Genomic DNA, 17,538 nt, shown 5'->3' with positions numbered 1-17,538 from the left:
AGATGATATCTGCAAAGGAAGATTCCTCTCTCCACTGCTCACATCTGTAACACCCAGCCCAGCTCCTCAGGCCATGTGCTAGTCAGAGAATTTAAGCACTGGGACCTGACCCAACTAGTGCTGATGTCAGTGGGACTCAGATCTAGTCGTTAGTGTCTAAATTGAAATAGAATGTTGCTCCTGCATATGATATGGATATCTGATAAGCCTCTTGTTTGCCGGGTTTCATCCCTTGGGTTTCATAACTTGATGCCATGCTCTGAACTGACGCAACACTGCAGTAAAGTAGATAATGTCACAGTTTGAGCTCTTTACAAAAAAAATCAGATGGTACTGGAACAAGCTGTCGTGAATGCTACTCACGTTGCCTTTTTATGTGGAAAAATGGAGAGAAAAATTAAACCTTGACAACTAATCTAAGTGTTGGGGATACCAGAGGAGCTAAGGAAAAAAGAAATGTTCCTGAGGAATCCTCAGCGACATTCACTCTTCTCCACCTCCCCTGCATCAAAGCTTTTATGGGGAAGTACTGTGGGGGACTCTGTAAAGTATAGCGTTAACAAAATAAAAATTGATTTTATGCAGTATTTGATACAGTGTATCCCAGAGTACCACAAGCAATAAGTTAGATTCCAGTAGCACAAAACAATTACAGTAAATGGTACAGTAATTCAGTAGTATGTTATATGTAGCCATAGTTATAGGAATCTGTTTTAGTGAGAGAGAGAATTATTGACCAGGAGATGGGAGCCATCCCCTATTATTTTTCAAAAAGTGCTGTGAGATATTTAATTTCCACTTGGACAGCCATCAGGGATGAGCAGAAGAAATCTAGGTTTAATCTTTCATCTAAAAGATGTGCCCCAATCCCCCCAGTGCTAAGTTCCTAGCAGTCTGTGTTTTTGACACCTTTTTGGTATGAACAAGAGAGATGGAAGTCAGTACTTCCACTTGCAGGGTATTGTGGCTGAAGTTTCAGTACACAGTCATGGTGATATAATATCATATGGTTCACCTCAGAGATAAATAAAAGTGTAGCCGAAGGCAAGCAGTTGAGGTAGAAGCAGACATAATTTTCTATTTAGAATGTGTTTGAATTATTAACTATAACAACCTCACATTTCTCTTCTGTCTTTAACTTCTACACTTTATTAGGCCATTCCCCAGCCATTCTTGGAGTGTTTCTTACAGGATATTCGACAGTGCATTTTCTAACCTACTTTTAAATGTTGCAACTGATGGGGCTACCACCTCTTCCTGTGGGAGACTATTCCACATTCTGGCCTTCCGCTATCGGATAGTTTTTCCTAATATTCAGTCTAGATATCCCCTCTCTGTTTTATCTCATTACCTCTACCATAAATAATTCCTTTCCCTCTTTGGTGTTAACAGTCTACAGATATCTGCAGTTGGCTATTGTGTCCTCTCTCAGTCACTGCTTAGTGAAAATGAAAAAGATACTATCAAGAAACCTATGAAGTATTTGGGGAGGTTTTTTTTTGTGAAGTTCCTAAGATTGTATTCTTGTTTACCATATTTCAGATTGTGTTCTAAAGACACTGCCTTATGTTGTCTCTTCTTTATTCAATCTCCTTTAAAATGGGATAGATTGATTTATATATTGGATTTTGGCCAAGTCCTGAATAAGTTTCCAAATATCTATCTATGTTGCAGACGTATTTTAAATTTTGTTAAGTGCTTTTGCTTTCTTGAGATTTGGCAGTAGCTTACCACTCCCTTTCTCTGGTCATCCCTAGAGACACATATTGTATATTACTTCTGGCTGGAGATTCCTTGGGCCTTCAGATAAGTATGGTAGTTTTCATACGGCACCCCAACTTCCGTTTTGAAATACATGATCCGATGCAAAAGAAAACTTGCACTTCAGGTGTTCTTGTCCTATTACTCCCATACTCTTTCTCCTAAAAGATATTTTAGCAGCATCACAGATGAAAAGAGAAAGCATTGGAAACTGTCCCATTCCATAATACCGACTCTGGGTACTCTGCCTCTTACATTTTACCTCCTGGGCAGTGCATACTGGGAGTCCCAAAGTTTTTTTTCCTATTAAATATATCAAAGAAAATGGTCAAATGTGTATTGAAGGTAAAAGCAGTAGTGCAAACCTGTCAACACCACCTGCTATTGTGCTTCAACCTTGACCTGGAGGGACTATCGCAAGGAATGAGAGGGTGATTAATTTTATGTAGTCAATCCTTGGTCTCTCAGCTCAGGCTCGTAACAAGGGCACCAATTAGTGACTGTTGTGGTGGCGATGGGTCGTGGACTTTGTGATGGAATCCTACAGATGTCTGTGGACCAAAAGGGCTATTGTCATTAGATGGTGCAACTCCATTGCCTTCAATAGATTTTCACCTGCTTATGCCAGGGATGATTCTGGCCCTATGTTAATACGTTATCTATGCCAAAATGCACTGAAATAATGTGAGCACAGTCCCATCTCTTTTATTAACCAAGCTGTGTAAGGGGAATAAACTTTCTCCTGAGATGGCAGTATTTCTGGAACTGCAGTAGTGACTGTGGGTGGGGTTTTTCAATAGCTCTCAGCATTAACTGAAATCTGCTCCCATTGCAGTCCAGGGGAATTCCATTATGCCCTTCAATAGGATCAGAGTTAAGCCAAATCTGAATGTTTTGAAAATCTCATCCTACATCACTGGTGTTTTAAAAGAAGTTCTCCACTGTAAGCCCAGTTTTGAAACCCCCTGTGTCCAAAATCCTCAAAAAAACGTAATTTCCACGTGAAGTTTTACATTTGTGGTATGTAGCCAATGTATCTTTTTTTTTTTTTTTTTTTTTTGCTTTGGGAGGAATTGAGGGGGGTCAGACAAAGCATTTTTCAGAGAATGAAACTGAAATTGAGGTGAAGCTGACTTTGTGAAAGGTCTTGTAATTATTTTTGTAAAACTGAATCTCAAAAAAGAATGGGTCTAGCAACTTCGAGGTTGTTTTATTCATAAGTCTTCCATGAGATCCAGGAAACAAGACTATTTTTGATAAGGTCATATGGTTATTTTAGATGTTATTAATGAAAGATTTTAATTTTCAGTCAGTTCCCAGTGGACTTTATAAGTTTGTCCAAGGGCTAGAAATATTTATAAAGTTCAGTCATGGGCTGACAGAGAATTGTACCAGCAAAATTAGTAACTTATGTCATATGAACTTCTCAGGTTCTATTTGCTTACATATTCCACCAACACAGGTTGTGGAATTTGTATACTCTGTCAGCAGAACATCTTGCATTTAAAGAGGTTACCAAGGTTTCCAGCAGAGTATTGGATTTGAATTCTACAATTCAAATGTTCCCTTGAACAACATGTACTGAATTCTTTCACACCACATCTTTAGTTATAATAAATATTTTATCTGTAATAAAAGGAAATATAACAATTTACAGTAGATGTTTTTATATCAAGGTTTTTTAAATAATCTGTAAATAAAAAAGGAAATTACTATGCCAACCTTCATTAAGAAACAGTTTAGCTTGCCAATAAATGTCAATGGAATTAAAACACTTACTAAAAAAAATCTTTTTAATATAATTGTGATCTACAAGCTTAACTGTATCCACAAAAGATTTTTGCCTAGGAATTTAAACAGGACGAGTCGATGGAATGTAATAATGTTATAGGAATACTAGTGAGGCAAGGTGGGTGAGGTAATATCTTTTGTTGAACCAACATTGAGTAAAGGATATTACCTCACCCACCTGTCTCTCTAATGTCCCAGGACCAACGTGGCTACAGCAACACTGCATAGGGATATTAATCTTTTTTGTGTTTGGGAATAGCTGGCCTTCATTTTTAGGTGTCAAATTTTGGAAGTGTTTTACCTCTTATGCCTTTTTCACTGCATGGGAGGCTGTGCCTTCCTTTAGTTCAAAAATGTATGTATTTAAAGATTTTATTACAATGTTAAATGTTTTAAAAATATTTAGAGCAGAAAAGGCAGATTGTCGAAAAAGAGCTCCATGTAGAGCCTATCCCTGGTCCTTCACAACTCAAAAGTAAAAATACATTGCAGGATTATGCAGTTATCTGAGGTACTGTAGATGTGTCTATGTATATAAAGTGTGTGTGTGTATAATATACTTTGCATTCCTTTTCACTGGGGTTATTACACAAGATGTGGGCCCAATAAAAAAGTGTGAATATACCCATACATGCATATGTATGTTTATATAGATAATGTACACACACGGCCCGATTTACAACTGTCCTGCACTTTATGCAATTACACTTGTAAAAATAAGCACAAAGTAGGTGTAAAACATTTGGTACTGTTTTATACCCTCTTTGCACTAGTATAGGTGATTACACAAAGTGCAGAATAACAGTGAATTGGGCTTCTTTTATATAGTGGGCCTGATTCTCCACTCCAGAACACTGATTTTATACTGGTATAACTCCATTGGAGTAGAACAGTGTCAAGAAGGGGAGAATCAGGGGCACTTTGTATGTATGTTGTTTAATATATAAGATCAGTGGTCAAAAGACCTCATTAGATACGCTCTTAAGGGAAGGGAGCTGCTTAGTTGATTCCATCCTTACTGATTGTTTGCATGTATGTGTACTTTACAGGGCGCAATGTCTGTGGACTCTATTACAGATCTTGATGACAATCAATCCCGACTGCTAGAAGCTCTACAACTCTCTTTGCCAGCTGAAGCTCAAAGCAAGAAAGAAAAGGCAAGGGATAAGAAACTAAGTCTGAACCCTATTTATAGACAGGTTCCCCGGCTTGTAGATAGCTGCTGCCAGCATTTAGAAAAACATGGTAAGTGTATTTCATTTTGCTTTAGGTAGAAAGATACATTTTTATGAGGGTTCATGTATGTAGAACTAAACATTATATACTCAGATAGGCATACATATACATGTTCTTATAATGTTTAGTGTGATATACATTTTTAACCCATTTATAGTATATTTTAAACCACTTCATGGTAATAACATTATTTACCTAGGCATTTGACCAACTATTATTATGACCTCAATTTCTTATCACTCCACAACAACCTGCTTGTAAAGTGAGACCTGTTGACAAGTTGTTTGATTACTAATGTTAACTAGCTTGCAAGTGAATATCTCATGAATATTCATACAGCAGCAAAATATTATTAATTATTTGTATTCTGGTAGCACATAAAGGCCCCCCACCCATTGTGCTTACAGTCTAAGTGACCAGACTGACTAACAACTAACAAGCAACCTGCCAAAAGTACAAATACAACTTCTTTTAATTTTCTACTTTGATAAAAACCTCCCCCGCAGCCAGTCTCTGCTGTGTCTACCTGTCAGCTCAAGTTCTTCACAGCTCTTGCTCAACCTAAATGTCCTCTTTCTCCCGCCACCGCAGGAAAACACTCAGCCTTGTTTTCAGAGACACATACAAAACTGGGGGAGGAATCCTAAAACCCCAGACTGCCAGAAGTGTCCTAAGGCCTACCCCCTGTTCCCCCACCCAGTGTCCCAGCTCTGTTAATTATGGACACTTCTCCTGCCTCTCTCCTTCCTGTGATATCACTCCTAGATGTGCTGCCCCTTAAAGCAAAATTGCCACCACAACATCCACCTGTCTGCCTGCCTGTTGATGTAGCATTGAAAAGATGGCACAAAAAGTAGCACTGAACTGCAGTTCGGCAGGTCAAGTAATCCAAAAGTTTTATTAAATTGAAAAACTCCTTGTCCCAAGGCACCTTAAGTCTCCTGAGCTGGGTAAACACGTGTTTAGAGAAATGCTTTTATTCTCTACTGTGGCTAATGCACATAGCTCAGATTGCTTTTGTTTCAATGCAGTTTCTGACCGAGTTTTTAAACAGTGAAACAGTCTGCTAATATGCTATGCTTTCAGGTCTCCAGACAGTTGGAATATTCAGAGTTGGAAGCTCAAAAAAGAGAGTCAGACAGGTGAGCAGACATTTAGTTACATGAACTTGACTGTTTTTGACTGTTCACCAATAGAATTTCTAGTAATGTGATTATTTCCCCCTCCTCACGGTAGATGAAAGTAGAGCTTTTTGTGGAAGTGACTTTATGGTATTTGGGTATTATCTATGGTAGCTCTGAGTAGGCTGTTTCCAGTCCCCTTCCGCTCAGGAAGGAGCAAAACAGTTCAAAGAAAACAAGAATTCTAACCTAAATCTTGAACTACATTTGTTTTTTACAAGTTCAAAAATGGTCAAATAAGAATTGCTCCCTCTGCCCAATTTTAACTGCCCACCTTCACCTTTGGTGAAATCCGTATCAGGGTCTCAGCAGGTTAGCAATCTCAGTATAGTCTGGATCATCTCACAACTGAAGAAGCAGTGTAGAGCATGAGATTTGAGTAGAGTTCAGTGACAAGGTTTAGGTTTGAAAGAAAAATTGACAAATACCTGGACTGAATGGAGGAGGTGTACTCTTGGCTGCCAATTCTATCTAACATTCCAGAAAGAGTTGATGATTAAATTAAACCCAAATTACAAATCTCTTACACAGAAGTTGCGGGATATTAAATTATATAGGGAGAAATCAACCTCTTCAACCCCCGAATTCCATCTCGTAAGCGTCACCTCTCTTACCCCTATTAATTTCAAATAGTTTTCTCCCATCCAAGTCCCAGTCTCAGCCGAACATTGAGAAAGCAAAGATTCTGCACCATGGGGATCCAATGATAAAGACAGAGCTGGGAGTTAACGCTCACACTCCCTCCCAGCAGCCACACACACTAAAAGATGGATGACAGAGGATAGCCTTGTAACATCTGCTAGTTATACTAAGTTTGGAGGTACAGTAGTTACAAGGAGGTATCAGAGTAAACAATATGGTACAAAAGAGCAAAAAGAAGGAGCGGGATGAGCCAGATCCTGAAAACCTGAGGTCCTGCATGACACAGGGCTGGTCCCCTTGGAAGTGAGCTCTGATGGGTAATCTAGCTCTGCTCTCTGCATTCTGGAAGGCAGGATTCAATATCCCTTAGAGTTGTAGATTACTGTATGCCAGTTCTGACAACTGCGTGGGCTATGTATCAAGAAGTTAGACATTTTTATTCTACCAAGGTAGCTTACAGATCACCCACTAAATTGGGAAAATCAAGGAAAAATAAGTTACCATTTGAGCTACAGGCTTTAACTACAAAATATCTGTTGTTTAAGCAAAGGCAAGTGCAAACCTACAATCATATCATTCCCGTGGAAAGAACCAGAGGCTGGGCAGTCATGAACTAGGCAATGAGCTAACCTCCACTTGAAAGTCGTTTACTACCTGTTTTTCCTTTTACCGAGCTTCCAAAAACGTAGCAAGGCAAAACAGTTTGGTATTTTTGTATTAAATTAAACTAATGTATTTAATTAAATTAACTCATGTATTGTATTAAACCACATGGAAATGTCTGGACCTTTTGCAGTAACAATAATAAATGCTGTCATCATGAACATAGAGTGCGGGATATGTAAGGTCTGATTTCAATTAAAAATCTGTCCATTTTCTGTACCATAGAAGGCTTTGCAAAACACTTTTTTAGTTGTGCGTCTACAGCTGTTCACAGGCTTTCCTGTATGCGAGATGGACAAGGGTTTTCTGAAGTGAGAGTTTTCTATTTCAGGTGAATTTCTTTGCAAAGAACAAAGAAATGTGTGTGCCAGTGGATTTGTTTGGGTTGTTGAGCGGGGAAGGAAGCATTAGAGCAATTGCAAATATGTACACCATTTTACTTGTAATCTCCTAAACCTCAATTGGAAGCCATTGTTTAATGCTTACTAGGTATGCTTCCTAACGTCTGATGAAAAGACTGTAATTAAAAGCAGTGTGTCTGAGAGATCTCTTAATGAGAAATGGAAAGATATTGCCTTTTTATACTGCTTATATTATATCTCAAACTGAAATAATTCCATGGACAACGTATGTCTGATATTCTATTAATTACAACATCCCTTTGGAGGCCATCCTGGTGACCTTTTGTGATCTATAGATCCATAAGGATTATATAAGAGCTAGATGTTATTAGAAGTAGTGGTAACGCTTTGCCCCACCATGTGGGGTCCATTTTGTTTAGAAAATATCATTTCAATTCAATATTTTGTTTTGAAAATGTCAGTTCAAATAAACCAGAACAAGGCTGAATTTTTTTTTTTTTTTTGGTTTGGCCATTAAACCAAAAAAATCAGTTATTCGCTCAGCTCTATTCATGATGTTCCACAGTAACTCTGCCACCCAATCTGAGGATTGGCACTGGGTTGTGAATGGAATCCCTTGAAGTCCTCAGCTGGAAAAATAATACCCACAAAGCAGGGTCTCATGGGCAGGGAAGTGTAATAATGGAGTAAGAACAAATTGGCTGATCTAGGCTTCATGCTCAAGTGTGGGAATCCCACACTTAATAGCAAAGCTCACAGTGAAAAGGGGACCCCAGTTTTTACACCAGGCCCTTAAACACTCCCAAAGTGTCAACCCTTCGGACCAAGTTTGCATTAGAAAATGTGGCATTTTCAACACTCATCTACATTTACATGATTTCCCATTGCTCAAGACTAAGATCAATGTAGGCATATACTTTCCTGGTGATTTGCCTGCTCTTGTGTCTGTGATTTGCCTATAAACATCTCAGTCCCACTACAAGTAAGTTGTGGGGGGGGGCTCATTTTTTCTTCTGAGCCACATTTACCTATAATTTGTCATTGGGGTGATTTAAATATTTGAAATTCCCCTGCATACTAGCAAAGGTTTGAAGTACTGTACTCCTAGAAAACAATTTCATAAATTATTATTTCAACTTTGAATACAAGACTAACAGTTTGAAAAAGGCATGTGCAGAATACTTCCATGGGTGCTGGGGTAGCACACATACTGGAAAGGGGACTGTGACAACCTTTTACACAGTTCAGTGTGCATTCCCCATGCAAAATTGGCAGTGTATAAGTAGGAGGCAGGGCTAGTGACTTAGACTCTCCATGTCCCCTTTGGCAAGTCTGTTGCTGCTAACAGTGCTAGACTTGCTCATTTCTTGTGCTCTTGACTGCAGTTGTGGCTAGAAACAACAGTAGAACTCAGATTCTGTGATGAAGTCACTTGGCTGTTTGTTCACTTTTTAATGGTGATCACTTTGTGAAAATAAATAAATGGTTAGGAGGAGCAGGAAATATCAGGGCAAGGTGCCACAATGTGTTCGCAAACTTGGCTTCTTGCTTCCAGAAACCTGGATTCCAATGCAATCTCCGGTCACAAGAGAAATTTGACTTTTGGCCTCTTCTTATTTATTTATTCCTATTATGAAAATTGCTACACTATGCAGCATGACTTATAGTCTCTCTCTGCTCCTGAAGGGCTCAGGAGCTGAATAGTAGGAATAATGGAGCAAGGCTGTATGGGGAAACATGTCTACTACATATTCTTATTATAACTGATTCCAGCAAGTATATTATTCTCTTATTTTCATGACGATTAAATTCATTGGTGCTCTATTTTTGGTAAAAGACTACCATAAATTAATTGAAGAACAAAAATATCTCCCTCCCTTTTTAAAAAAAAAAAAAAGAATCTGGCACATACCAGGGATTCTGTATATAATGGAAATAGTCAGCAACTAAATGTGAGTTGTATGCCTGCCCTTCCCAGGAACAGCAAACTTGAAATGTTAATGTGGGTAAATCCATATCTAAAAATATGTTCTCTTAGGTAATATACTATACTAATGAGTATGCTGTGGTGTGACTATTCTTTTGTCCTGATTTTTTCCAGTTACGGGAAGAGTTTGACCGTGGTGTAGATGTTGTGCTAGAAGAAGAACACAGCATCCATGACGTTGCTGCTTTATTAAAGGAATTTCTACGAGATATGCCAGATCCACTTCTCACCAAAGAACTTTACACTGCCTTCATCAACACACTCTGTGAGCTTCACAACCTCTTCTTTTAGTGTTTTTCCACAAGCTCAGTTCTACATGCTCCACGAGGCCACTAACAACATTTTATTTAAGAGCCTTAACACTCCCTCTACTTCCAGTTCATTGCGAATATTTGTGAATTTTCTCATGTGTTGCAAAGGGCTTTACTTGCTTTTGGTGCTGGATAGGTACAACACAGAAAAAAAATTCTCAGCAACATGGAGGTTATTCAGTGTATATAGAAAATCACATTCTGTCTATCCACGTGCATACACACATGCCCGGATTCTGTAATTGGATCTGCAAAGGCTGATTTTTATGCTCATGCAGAGTCACATGAAAATCAATGGGGCTTGCTCAGGTGGAAGAGTCTACCTCATTAGATCCAAATTTTGGATTGGGGGCTTTATAGAGTAATGAGGTAAATGATAGAGCCATGTGATTATGCCACATTTTTCATGGACTTGTTATTGCTCTGCCCACTAATCCACTAATGCCTGGATTATTTCCAGTGTTGCAAACCTCTGAGCAGTTGCATACAGCCCCTCTCCAAAACAATAATCATGCCAAAGAAATGTTTCTTTTCTCCTGCCTCCTCTTGCAGAAGTTTTGGCTTATAGGCATTGAGCTGCATGAAACGTTCTTCAACTGACTTTATTGCACAATCTAGCACCTGGTTAAAGAATTCAACTTTGATTTGTTGTTTGGGGTTTCTTAGGGGATTATCCCGTGCCTTGTAATCAAAATGTCGTCTTCTTTGGTGACTCTTATATTCTTGTATGGGTGGGAAAATAGCTTCAGTGTGAAGTTCCCCTGCCAACTTCTGTGCACTCTTCAGGATGTTTTGAAATCCCTCATCTGCCAGTAAGACTGTAGGTATGACTTTGCTTTGTCCAGTTGTTCCGTTGCTCCAGATATATCAAGGTCAACACGTTGGAGTCTCTTGCTTACCACATTTATTTCAAACAGTATGTCATGCCACAACACTAAGCCACACAGAAATTTGAAGTTATGTATGTTTCTGGTGATTCCATTTCCCTCTGCCACTGTTCTCCCACGAACAGTTCCCGTCATAGCATTATCCTCCATAATGGCAACTATGGCATCATCTAGCTTCCCAATTTGGTGTTCGATCGGCTTTATCGCCTCCGCTCGACTTTCCCATTGTGTGGCACTCAGTGGTTTCCGTGTCAGAGAGGATGTTCACAGATGTTGCTTCAAAATTTGCCATTGATGAGTTGATGCAGAGAAAAATACATAGATGCTTTAAATTACATTAAAAAATTCAGCAGCCTCGCTCAAAGCTGATGCTGCATCACTGACCACCAAGTTCAATGAATGAGAACTGCATGGGACAAAAAAAGCTTGAGGATTTAACTCTCGGATCCGTGTCTGCACTTCTCTGTTCTTTCCTCTCATGTTGGCACCATTATCGTAGCCCTGACCTCTCATGTCAGCTATCACAATCCCGTATCTTCCAGCTTTTTAAGAAGCACATTTGTCATACCAGCTCCTGTAGTATCATCAATGTCAATAAATTCTAGAAAATGCTCTCTGACAGTCACCATTGCAGGGACATTTTCACTAGGTTCTGTTGTTGTAAAACGCACCATTAAAGTCATTTGTTCCGTATGGCTGATGTCAGGTGTGCAGTGCAGAATAACAGAGTAATATCTTGCTGGCTTCAGATCTGCCACAATCTTCTGTTTGACTTTTGTTGCCAGTAACTGTATAATTTCATTTTGAATAGTTTTACCAAGGCAGTGGTGCGTGTACATTTCTTGGGTGATGACTCTTCTTAGATGCTCCTGGAGTTCAGCATCAAACTCAGTCATCAGCGCCACAATTTTAAGGAAGTTTCCATTGTTTGGCATATACAGCTGATCTGAAGTGCCACACAGTGCTAGATTTTGGGTAGCAAGCATTCTCACAATGGCAATGAGCCTTTTCAGAACATTTTGCCAGTAAGAGACTCTGATGCAATCATCTCTTGATGCTGATCATCTATGGTGGCCTTTAACCTTAGTCTTATCTCAAGCTCTTTCCACCTATGGAATGCTCTCTGGTGATTTGCTGCCTTCTCATGGCATTTCAGATTTCTAGCCAGATTTTTCCAGTCCTTTGTTCCTGTAGAACACAATGTGGCTGGAACATTAGACTGGAAGAGTTTGCAACAAAAACAGTATGCAGCATTCTGGGTTTTTGAGTACATAAGCCATGACCTCTCCACTTTGTCACCATTGGGGATTTCACGCCAGTAATGTGTTGGATGGAAACTTCTATTTTCATTGTCTTTGGGGAACAGGACATTTTTCACTTGCTGTGGCCCATGCAGTACAAGGAAGTCCCTCAGGCTACTGCTCAAATGGGCCCACAGTCCTGGATCATCTTGACTTAAGGAATTAAACGCAGCAGCAGCTGTTTCTTGCGCCTCCACCACACTCTTTTCTGATCTACACTTTTCTTCAGGAATGTGCGTGGTTACATCCATTTCAGATGGAGATATGGATGCTGCAGTAGCTGCCAGGTCACCTGCACTTTGACTAACTGGAAGATCAGGCATCTCCTCACAATTCACGTCGTCACTGGGGCCGGAAGGCTCACCGTGAACATTTGTGTTTATGTATCTCAGAAGAGCTTCTTCCTACTTAGATAGAAAAGCTTCCTTTGCTTTCTTTCTTTTTCTGAATGTTGCCCCAGAGGGGAAGTTTTCTTCTTTCACTCATGACTGGTGTTCTGTGCCAGCTAAAGTGGATCTCAACACTGAATTGAAGGGGACAAATAAGGAGGCTGGTAGCAGGGCCTGAGTGAGGGAAGATACATCGTCTTAAGGGCCTAACTGGCTCCTGTTCTCCTCAAGTGGGTTCAGGGAAGCAGCAGGAAACAGGAAGCACCCCTGAGAAGCTGGTGTTAATCAGTCCAGGCTCGTGGGCGTGCTAGAGAGGTAGATAAGAGGCTCCTCGTCCTCTCTCTCCCTGCAACTCCTGCTGCTTTCTGTTATTCCCTCTCACCTTTTGTCCTGCCTGCCTGTTATGTCTCTTGTGCCCTCCTTCCTCCAGCACAGCACTCCACCATCTCTGTGCATCTAGAGCAGAGAGAATATATATGCACCAGCAGCAGACACAATTTTCTACATTCTGGGTCCTAGTGGCGCCCTTCTGCCCAGTCTGGCACCTTAGGCGGCTGCCTCAGTTCACCGCATGGTAAGGCCAGCCCTGTTCGTCTCTCCTCCTGGAGCTGGGTAATTCAGGCAGTTTTCAACTCTCTCCTTAAACCAGGAATCCTCATCTGTCCTCCTGGAGCAGGTGGTAGTTAAACTTGCTGTACGAGCTTAGCCAGTTTCTCCCACAGTTGGCCCCACCTAATGCTCAGAGTCAGAGAGTTTGGCAGCCTTCTCCTGATGTGAGGGAGGAGGTTGCATTAATGCTCCCCTTCTCCTAGCTCATTCCCAGTTGGTTGAGTGAGAGGGGAGTCTTGCCTTTCCCCCCCCCCACAAGGCTCCTTAAGATTTTCTCCCAAGCACCACTTATTCCCATGAATGCTTCCTCTCTATCAATAACCCCTATTATATAAGGAGCTTTCAAACCTTAAAGAGCCAAGCCACGTGATTGGGTGGGCTGACCGCTGGACACCACCCCATCACACAGGCCGAAACCCGAGATCCAAATCTTACACCCAGATTCAAACTTTATGGCAATTCATGGACCTCAGAACTATGGTTCAAAATACTCCTGCCTGTCGAGGTCTCAAGCTGAAAATCTGAATTAAAGCTCTGCCAGATTTCTGAGTGTTTAGATTTAGCCCATATAAGAAAGATGTTCAAGCCACAAACTCATGTGTACTCAGATCCATTTGTGGGTTTCAGATTTGAGATCCTGTCTCAGGCCCATCTCTACTGTTGACTAACATTGCATTTAGAAGTATGAACTGGCTACAGACAGTGCAGAATTTATGTGCTCTTTCTTGCTGCTTTTTAGGTTTCCTAGTCACACTCTAGGAAAGAAAGTTGTAAGAAAACTAATTAAAAATGGTTAAAGCATAAATACAAATAGAATACTTTAAAACTAAAATTCTCCTGGATGCCAGAACATGTAGCCACCAATATCCAGTATATATATATATAAAAGTGACGGTAAGGCATATTAGGCCAAACCTTACTTTTGTTTGTTTCCAATAATGTAAGCAGAATTTAAATCTGAGCTAGCAGACACAATTAATCCTACAACTCCACTATTGGCTGAGATAAGATCACAGAATAAAACAGAAATATTTTATGCAACTGATATGTATTTAAAGTTGAATCGACCTACCTTGGAAAATGTATTGGAAACATGATCAGTAAACTCCTTAAACAATTCTTTTCTTATATTATTCTTTTAGCTGGAGCACTACCGAATGTATGTGCATTGCATTAGGTTAGTGTCAATGTTTTTCTTAGATTTTTCTTTTTCCCTCTTAGTATTAGAGCCAGATGAACAACTAAGCACCTTACAGCTTCTTATTTATCTTCTACCTCCCTGTAACTGCGACACCCTACACAGACTCCTGCAATTCCTCTTTACGGTGGCTAGCCATGCAGAAGACAGCACAGACAAAGATGGCCAGGAGGTATGTTCAGATCATTCATGTTCCTTCACTTCCGTTATTCCTTGCTCTAAGGACATATGTATAAAGATGAGAAACAGAGAGCCTAGAATCATAAGCATTAAAGATGAAATAGACTTAATATTGCCCTCCCTCTTGCCATCCAGTTGTTTACAATCGTATATTCCTGAGATTGTTTTGTATTGTAGTTTTTAAATGACTCAATCAATGAGGCGTCCACCACTTCCTGTGGGAGATTCAGAGCCTAATAGACTTCACTGTTAAGAAATAGCTAATTCAATCTAGCCTATTTTTTTCCTAGTTTAGTTTCATCCCATTATATAATATGGAACAAAAGGCTGTGAGTCAAAGGACCTGCTTTTTATTCCTGACTCTGCCACTGACTCGCAGTTGAGACATTGGGCAAGTCAGTTCACCTCTCTCTGCCTCATGTTTGTCATACGTAAAATAGGGATAATGAGTGGGATCCATGAAGGGGTTTAAACGTTGAATGCTGAGTGTCACGGCACCTTGAAAAGTCACAGAGCAACATTGCAATCCCAAAAGCCTGAGCTAAGCACCCAGGCTCCTTATACAATGAATGGGGAGACATAGGTGCCTAAGAATGCAACCCAGAAAAGCCAGCATGCTATGCAGGGAGCTGCCTAAACTAGTCAATGGGAGATGCTGAGGAGAGGGGCGTATGCTAAGCCTCTCCCCTCTCTCAGAGATGAGCACTTCCCTGCAGTCTGAACTTAGGTGTCTGTCTCTGCTAGTGATGGATGAACGTGAACCACACTCCTGGAGTTAGGCTTGCCCGAGGAGTAGGGGTCTCCACTGATTTTTTTAGCTCAATGGTTAGAGGAGAGCCCTGTTCTAATCCTTCCTCTCCCTCTGTCAGAGGAGGAAATTTAAATTCAGGTCTCCCACGTCCCAGGAGAGTGCTCTAACCACTAGGATAAATGTTATAAAGTGGGTGCCTCCTCCAGCTAGATTTTGAATGAGACCCAATCCAGTAGGTGTGCTCAGAGGCCACCTATTGAATCAGGTCCAGCATGCAACTTATATGACCGAATGCCTGTCTCTCCCTGGTTCGTGAATTGCTCTGGGGCTTATGTGGGATATAGGGATCCAGACACCTAAAAGGAGTCAGCTGTGCACAAGTCCAGAGGCAGAAATGTAGGTGCCTAGAGAACTTGTACTTCAGTACTGAGTGAGTTTAGGAGCCTACAGCATTTGGTGAGAATTTTGTGGATCATCGAAGTAGAGCCAAAAGCAGGCCTTAGGCACCTAGGTCTGGTATTTAGGTGCCAAGTACCTTCGCGGATCCCACCCGTGACACACTTACTTTTGTAAAGCACTTTGAGGTGTTTGGGTGAAAAACACAGTAATTATTTATGGTTTCTAGCCATAACCCCTTGAGAAACCCTAAACAATTTTTGATACAGTCAGATATTTGGATGTCTGCGGGTGAAATTTTCAAAAACATTTATATGACTCAGGAGGACAAATGCTATTGAAAGTCAATAGTACTACAGCACTTAAGCATTTTTGAAAATCCCATCCAAAATACTGCTATTTGCACACTCAGCTAGCAGTTGGTGGAAAAGTACAGACACAATAATTAGGTATCTACCAAATTCACGGCTGTGAAAATCGAGTCCCAGACTGCAAAAGCTGGTCTTACCTGTGAAATCTGGTCTCCGGCTGCCCGGCTCTGAAGGCAGAGTGGAGAGCGGCTGCTGCTGCCTGGGCACCCAGCTCTGAAGGCAGCGCCACCGCCAGCAGTGGCAGAGAAGTAAGAGTAGCAATACTCCTCCTCCTTCCCCTCGCCCCCCTCCCCCCATGGGATTGCGGTGCCCTTTTGGGTGCCGGACCCCAGGTTGAGAAACGCTGTAGAGAAATCACACATTTTTCATGGGTTGGTCACGGCATAAATGGCAAATTTTGTGGATGTGTGTAACACGTCTTGTAACACAGCCATAAAATTTGCTATTTATGCCGTGACCAGCCCACTAAAATTGTGTAATTTTTCTGTGATTTAAGTAGACCCCTAATAATGGAGGGTTTTGAAAAAAGAATTGGCCTGTAATAATATTTATTGTGCTAAGAATGGTGTAGAGCTATACCACTGAGACCCTGATCCTGCACTGAGTTCTGTGTTGGTGCAGGAATCCGCCCTTGTGAAACTAATCGCAGGGTTAGAGCCCAAAGCTGCTTAAGAGAGTTGGTAGAGTAGCTGTGGTAAAGGTCTGAATTCTCCTTAGTAATACATTTGCTCAGCTGCAGGTATTCTGACACAGCAAATTCATGTAAACCATCCTGTCAGTATTATAAGAGTCAGGGACAGTGTATGTAATTGGGCATCTGTTATAGATAATATATTATTCTGCTAACAATTAATTAAAGCCCCAGTCCTGCAAAGACTTATACAGGTGATTAATTTTATACAACCAACTCGTCCCAAAGGATTGCTTGTATGCATAATGTTAATTGTGTGCATAAGTCTTTGCAAGATTGAAGCATAAATATCTTATTTATAAAAGAAAATGCTTATTTTTAACCAAGGTGTTCATGCAATAGAATTCTACTCAACAAGATAGAACTTTAGCGTGTACGTAAAGTAAGTGACCTATTGGACAAACTCAAAATAGTATTTGAAAGAATAATTATATGCTGGAAGCCTTCTGGAATAGTTTGACAGACTATTTTTTACCTTTCACCCTTGTTTTAATGAATTAGTTGAATACAGTTCAGATGTGGGGAAAAAATAATGAATATGTGCATTTCTCCTCTTATACATCAAAATCTCCCCCTCCCCCACCCCTGTTAGTCAACATCTGGAATTTACATTCAGTCTTGTTTAGTGAAGTCCTGACAGCTTTTGCAGCATTCCCAAAATAGCAGCCAGGTGGAGGCACATAGAGGAAGATCAACTGAATGACCTCTGCTCCTTGCAAATTTGACACTGGAAAATTGTCCTTAGTAATCCATATGACACATTTTTTCAGAGAATTTTTAGTGTATTCTTGTTATTATTTTGTATCTACTAGTTTAGCCAAGATCAGGTGA

The 17,538-nt window shown here is 40.4% G+C and overlaps 1 protein-coding gene across 2 annotated transcripts in view; it reads left to right on the top strand.

Annotated features, from left to right (window-relative positions):
* Positions 1-17,538, top strand: part of ARHGAP6 (Rho GTPase activating protein 6) — a 500,263-nt gene that overhangs the window by 444,192 nt on the left and 38,533 nt on the right. For both annotated transcript variants that reach the window (XM_073354775.2, XM_073354779.2), the window contains exons 5-8: positions 4,602-4,797; positions 5,875-5,930; positions 9,738-9,888; positions 14,342-14,490. In XM_073354775.2, coding sequence (XP_073210876.1) covers positions 4,602-4,797; positions 5,875-5,930; positions 9,738-9,888; positions 14,342-14,490 — 552 coding nt within the window. The remainder of the gene's footprint in view (positions 1-4,601; positions 4,798-5,874; positions 5,931-9,737; positions 9,889-14,341; positions 14,491-17,538) is intronic.

The sequence above is a fragment of the Lepidochelys kempii genome, chromosome 1, assembly GCF_965140285.1.
Source record: "Lepidochelys kempii isolate rLepKem1 chromosome 1, rLepKem1.hap1, whole genome shotgun sequence".
Taxonomy (NCBI): domain Eukaryota; kingdom Metazoa; phylum Chordata; order Testudines; family Cheloniidae; genus Lepidochelys; species Lepidochelys kempii.
This window is presented reverse-complemented; position numbering and strand designations above follow the sequence as displayed.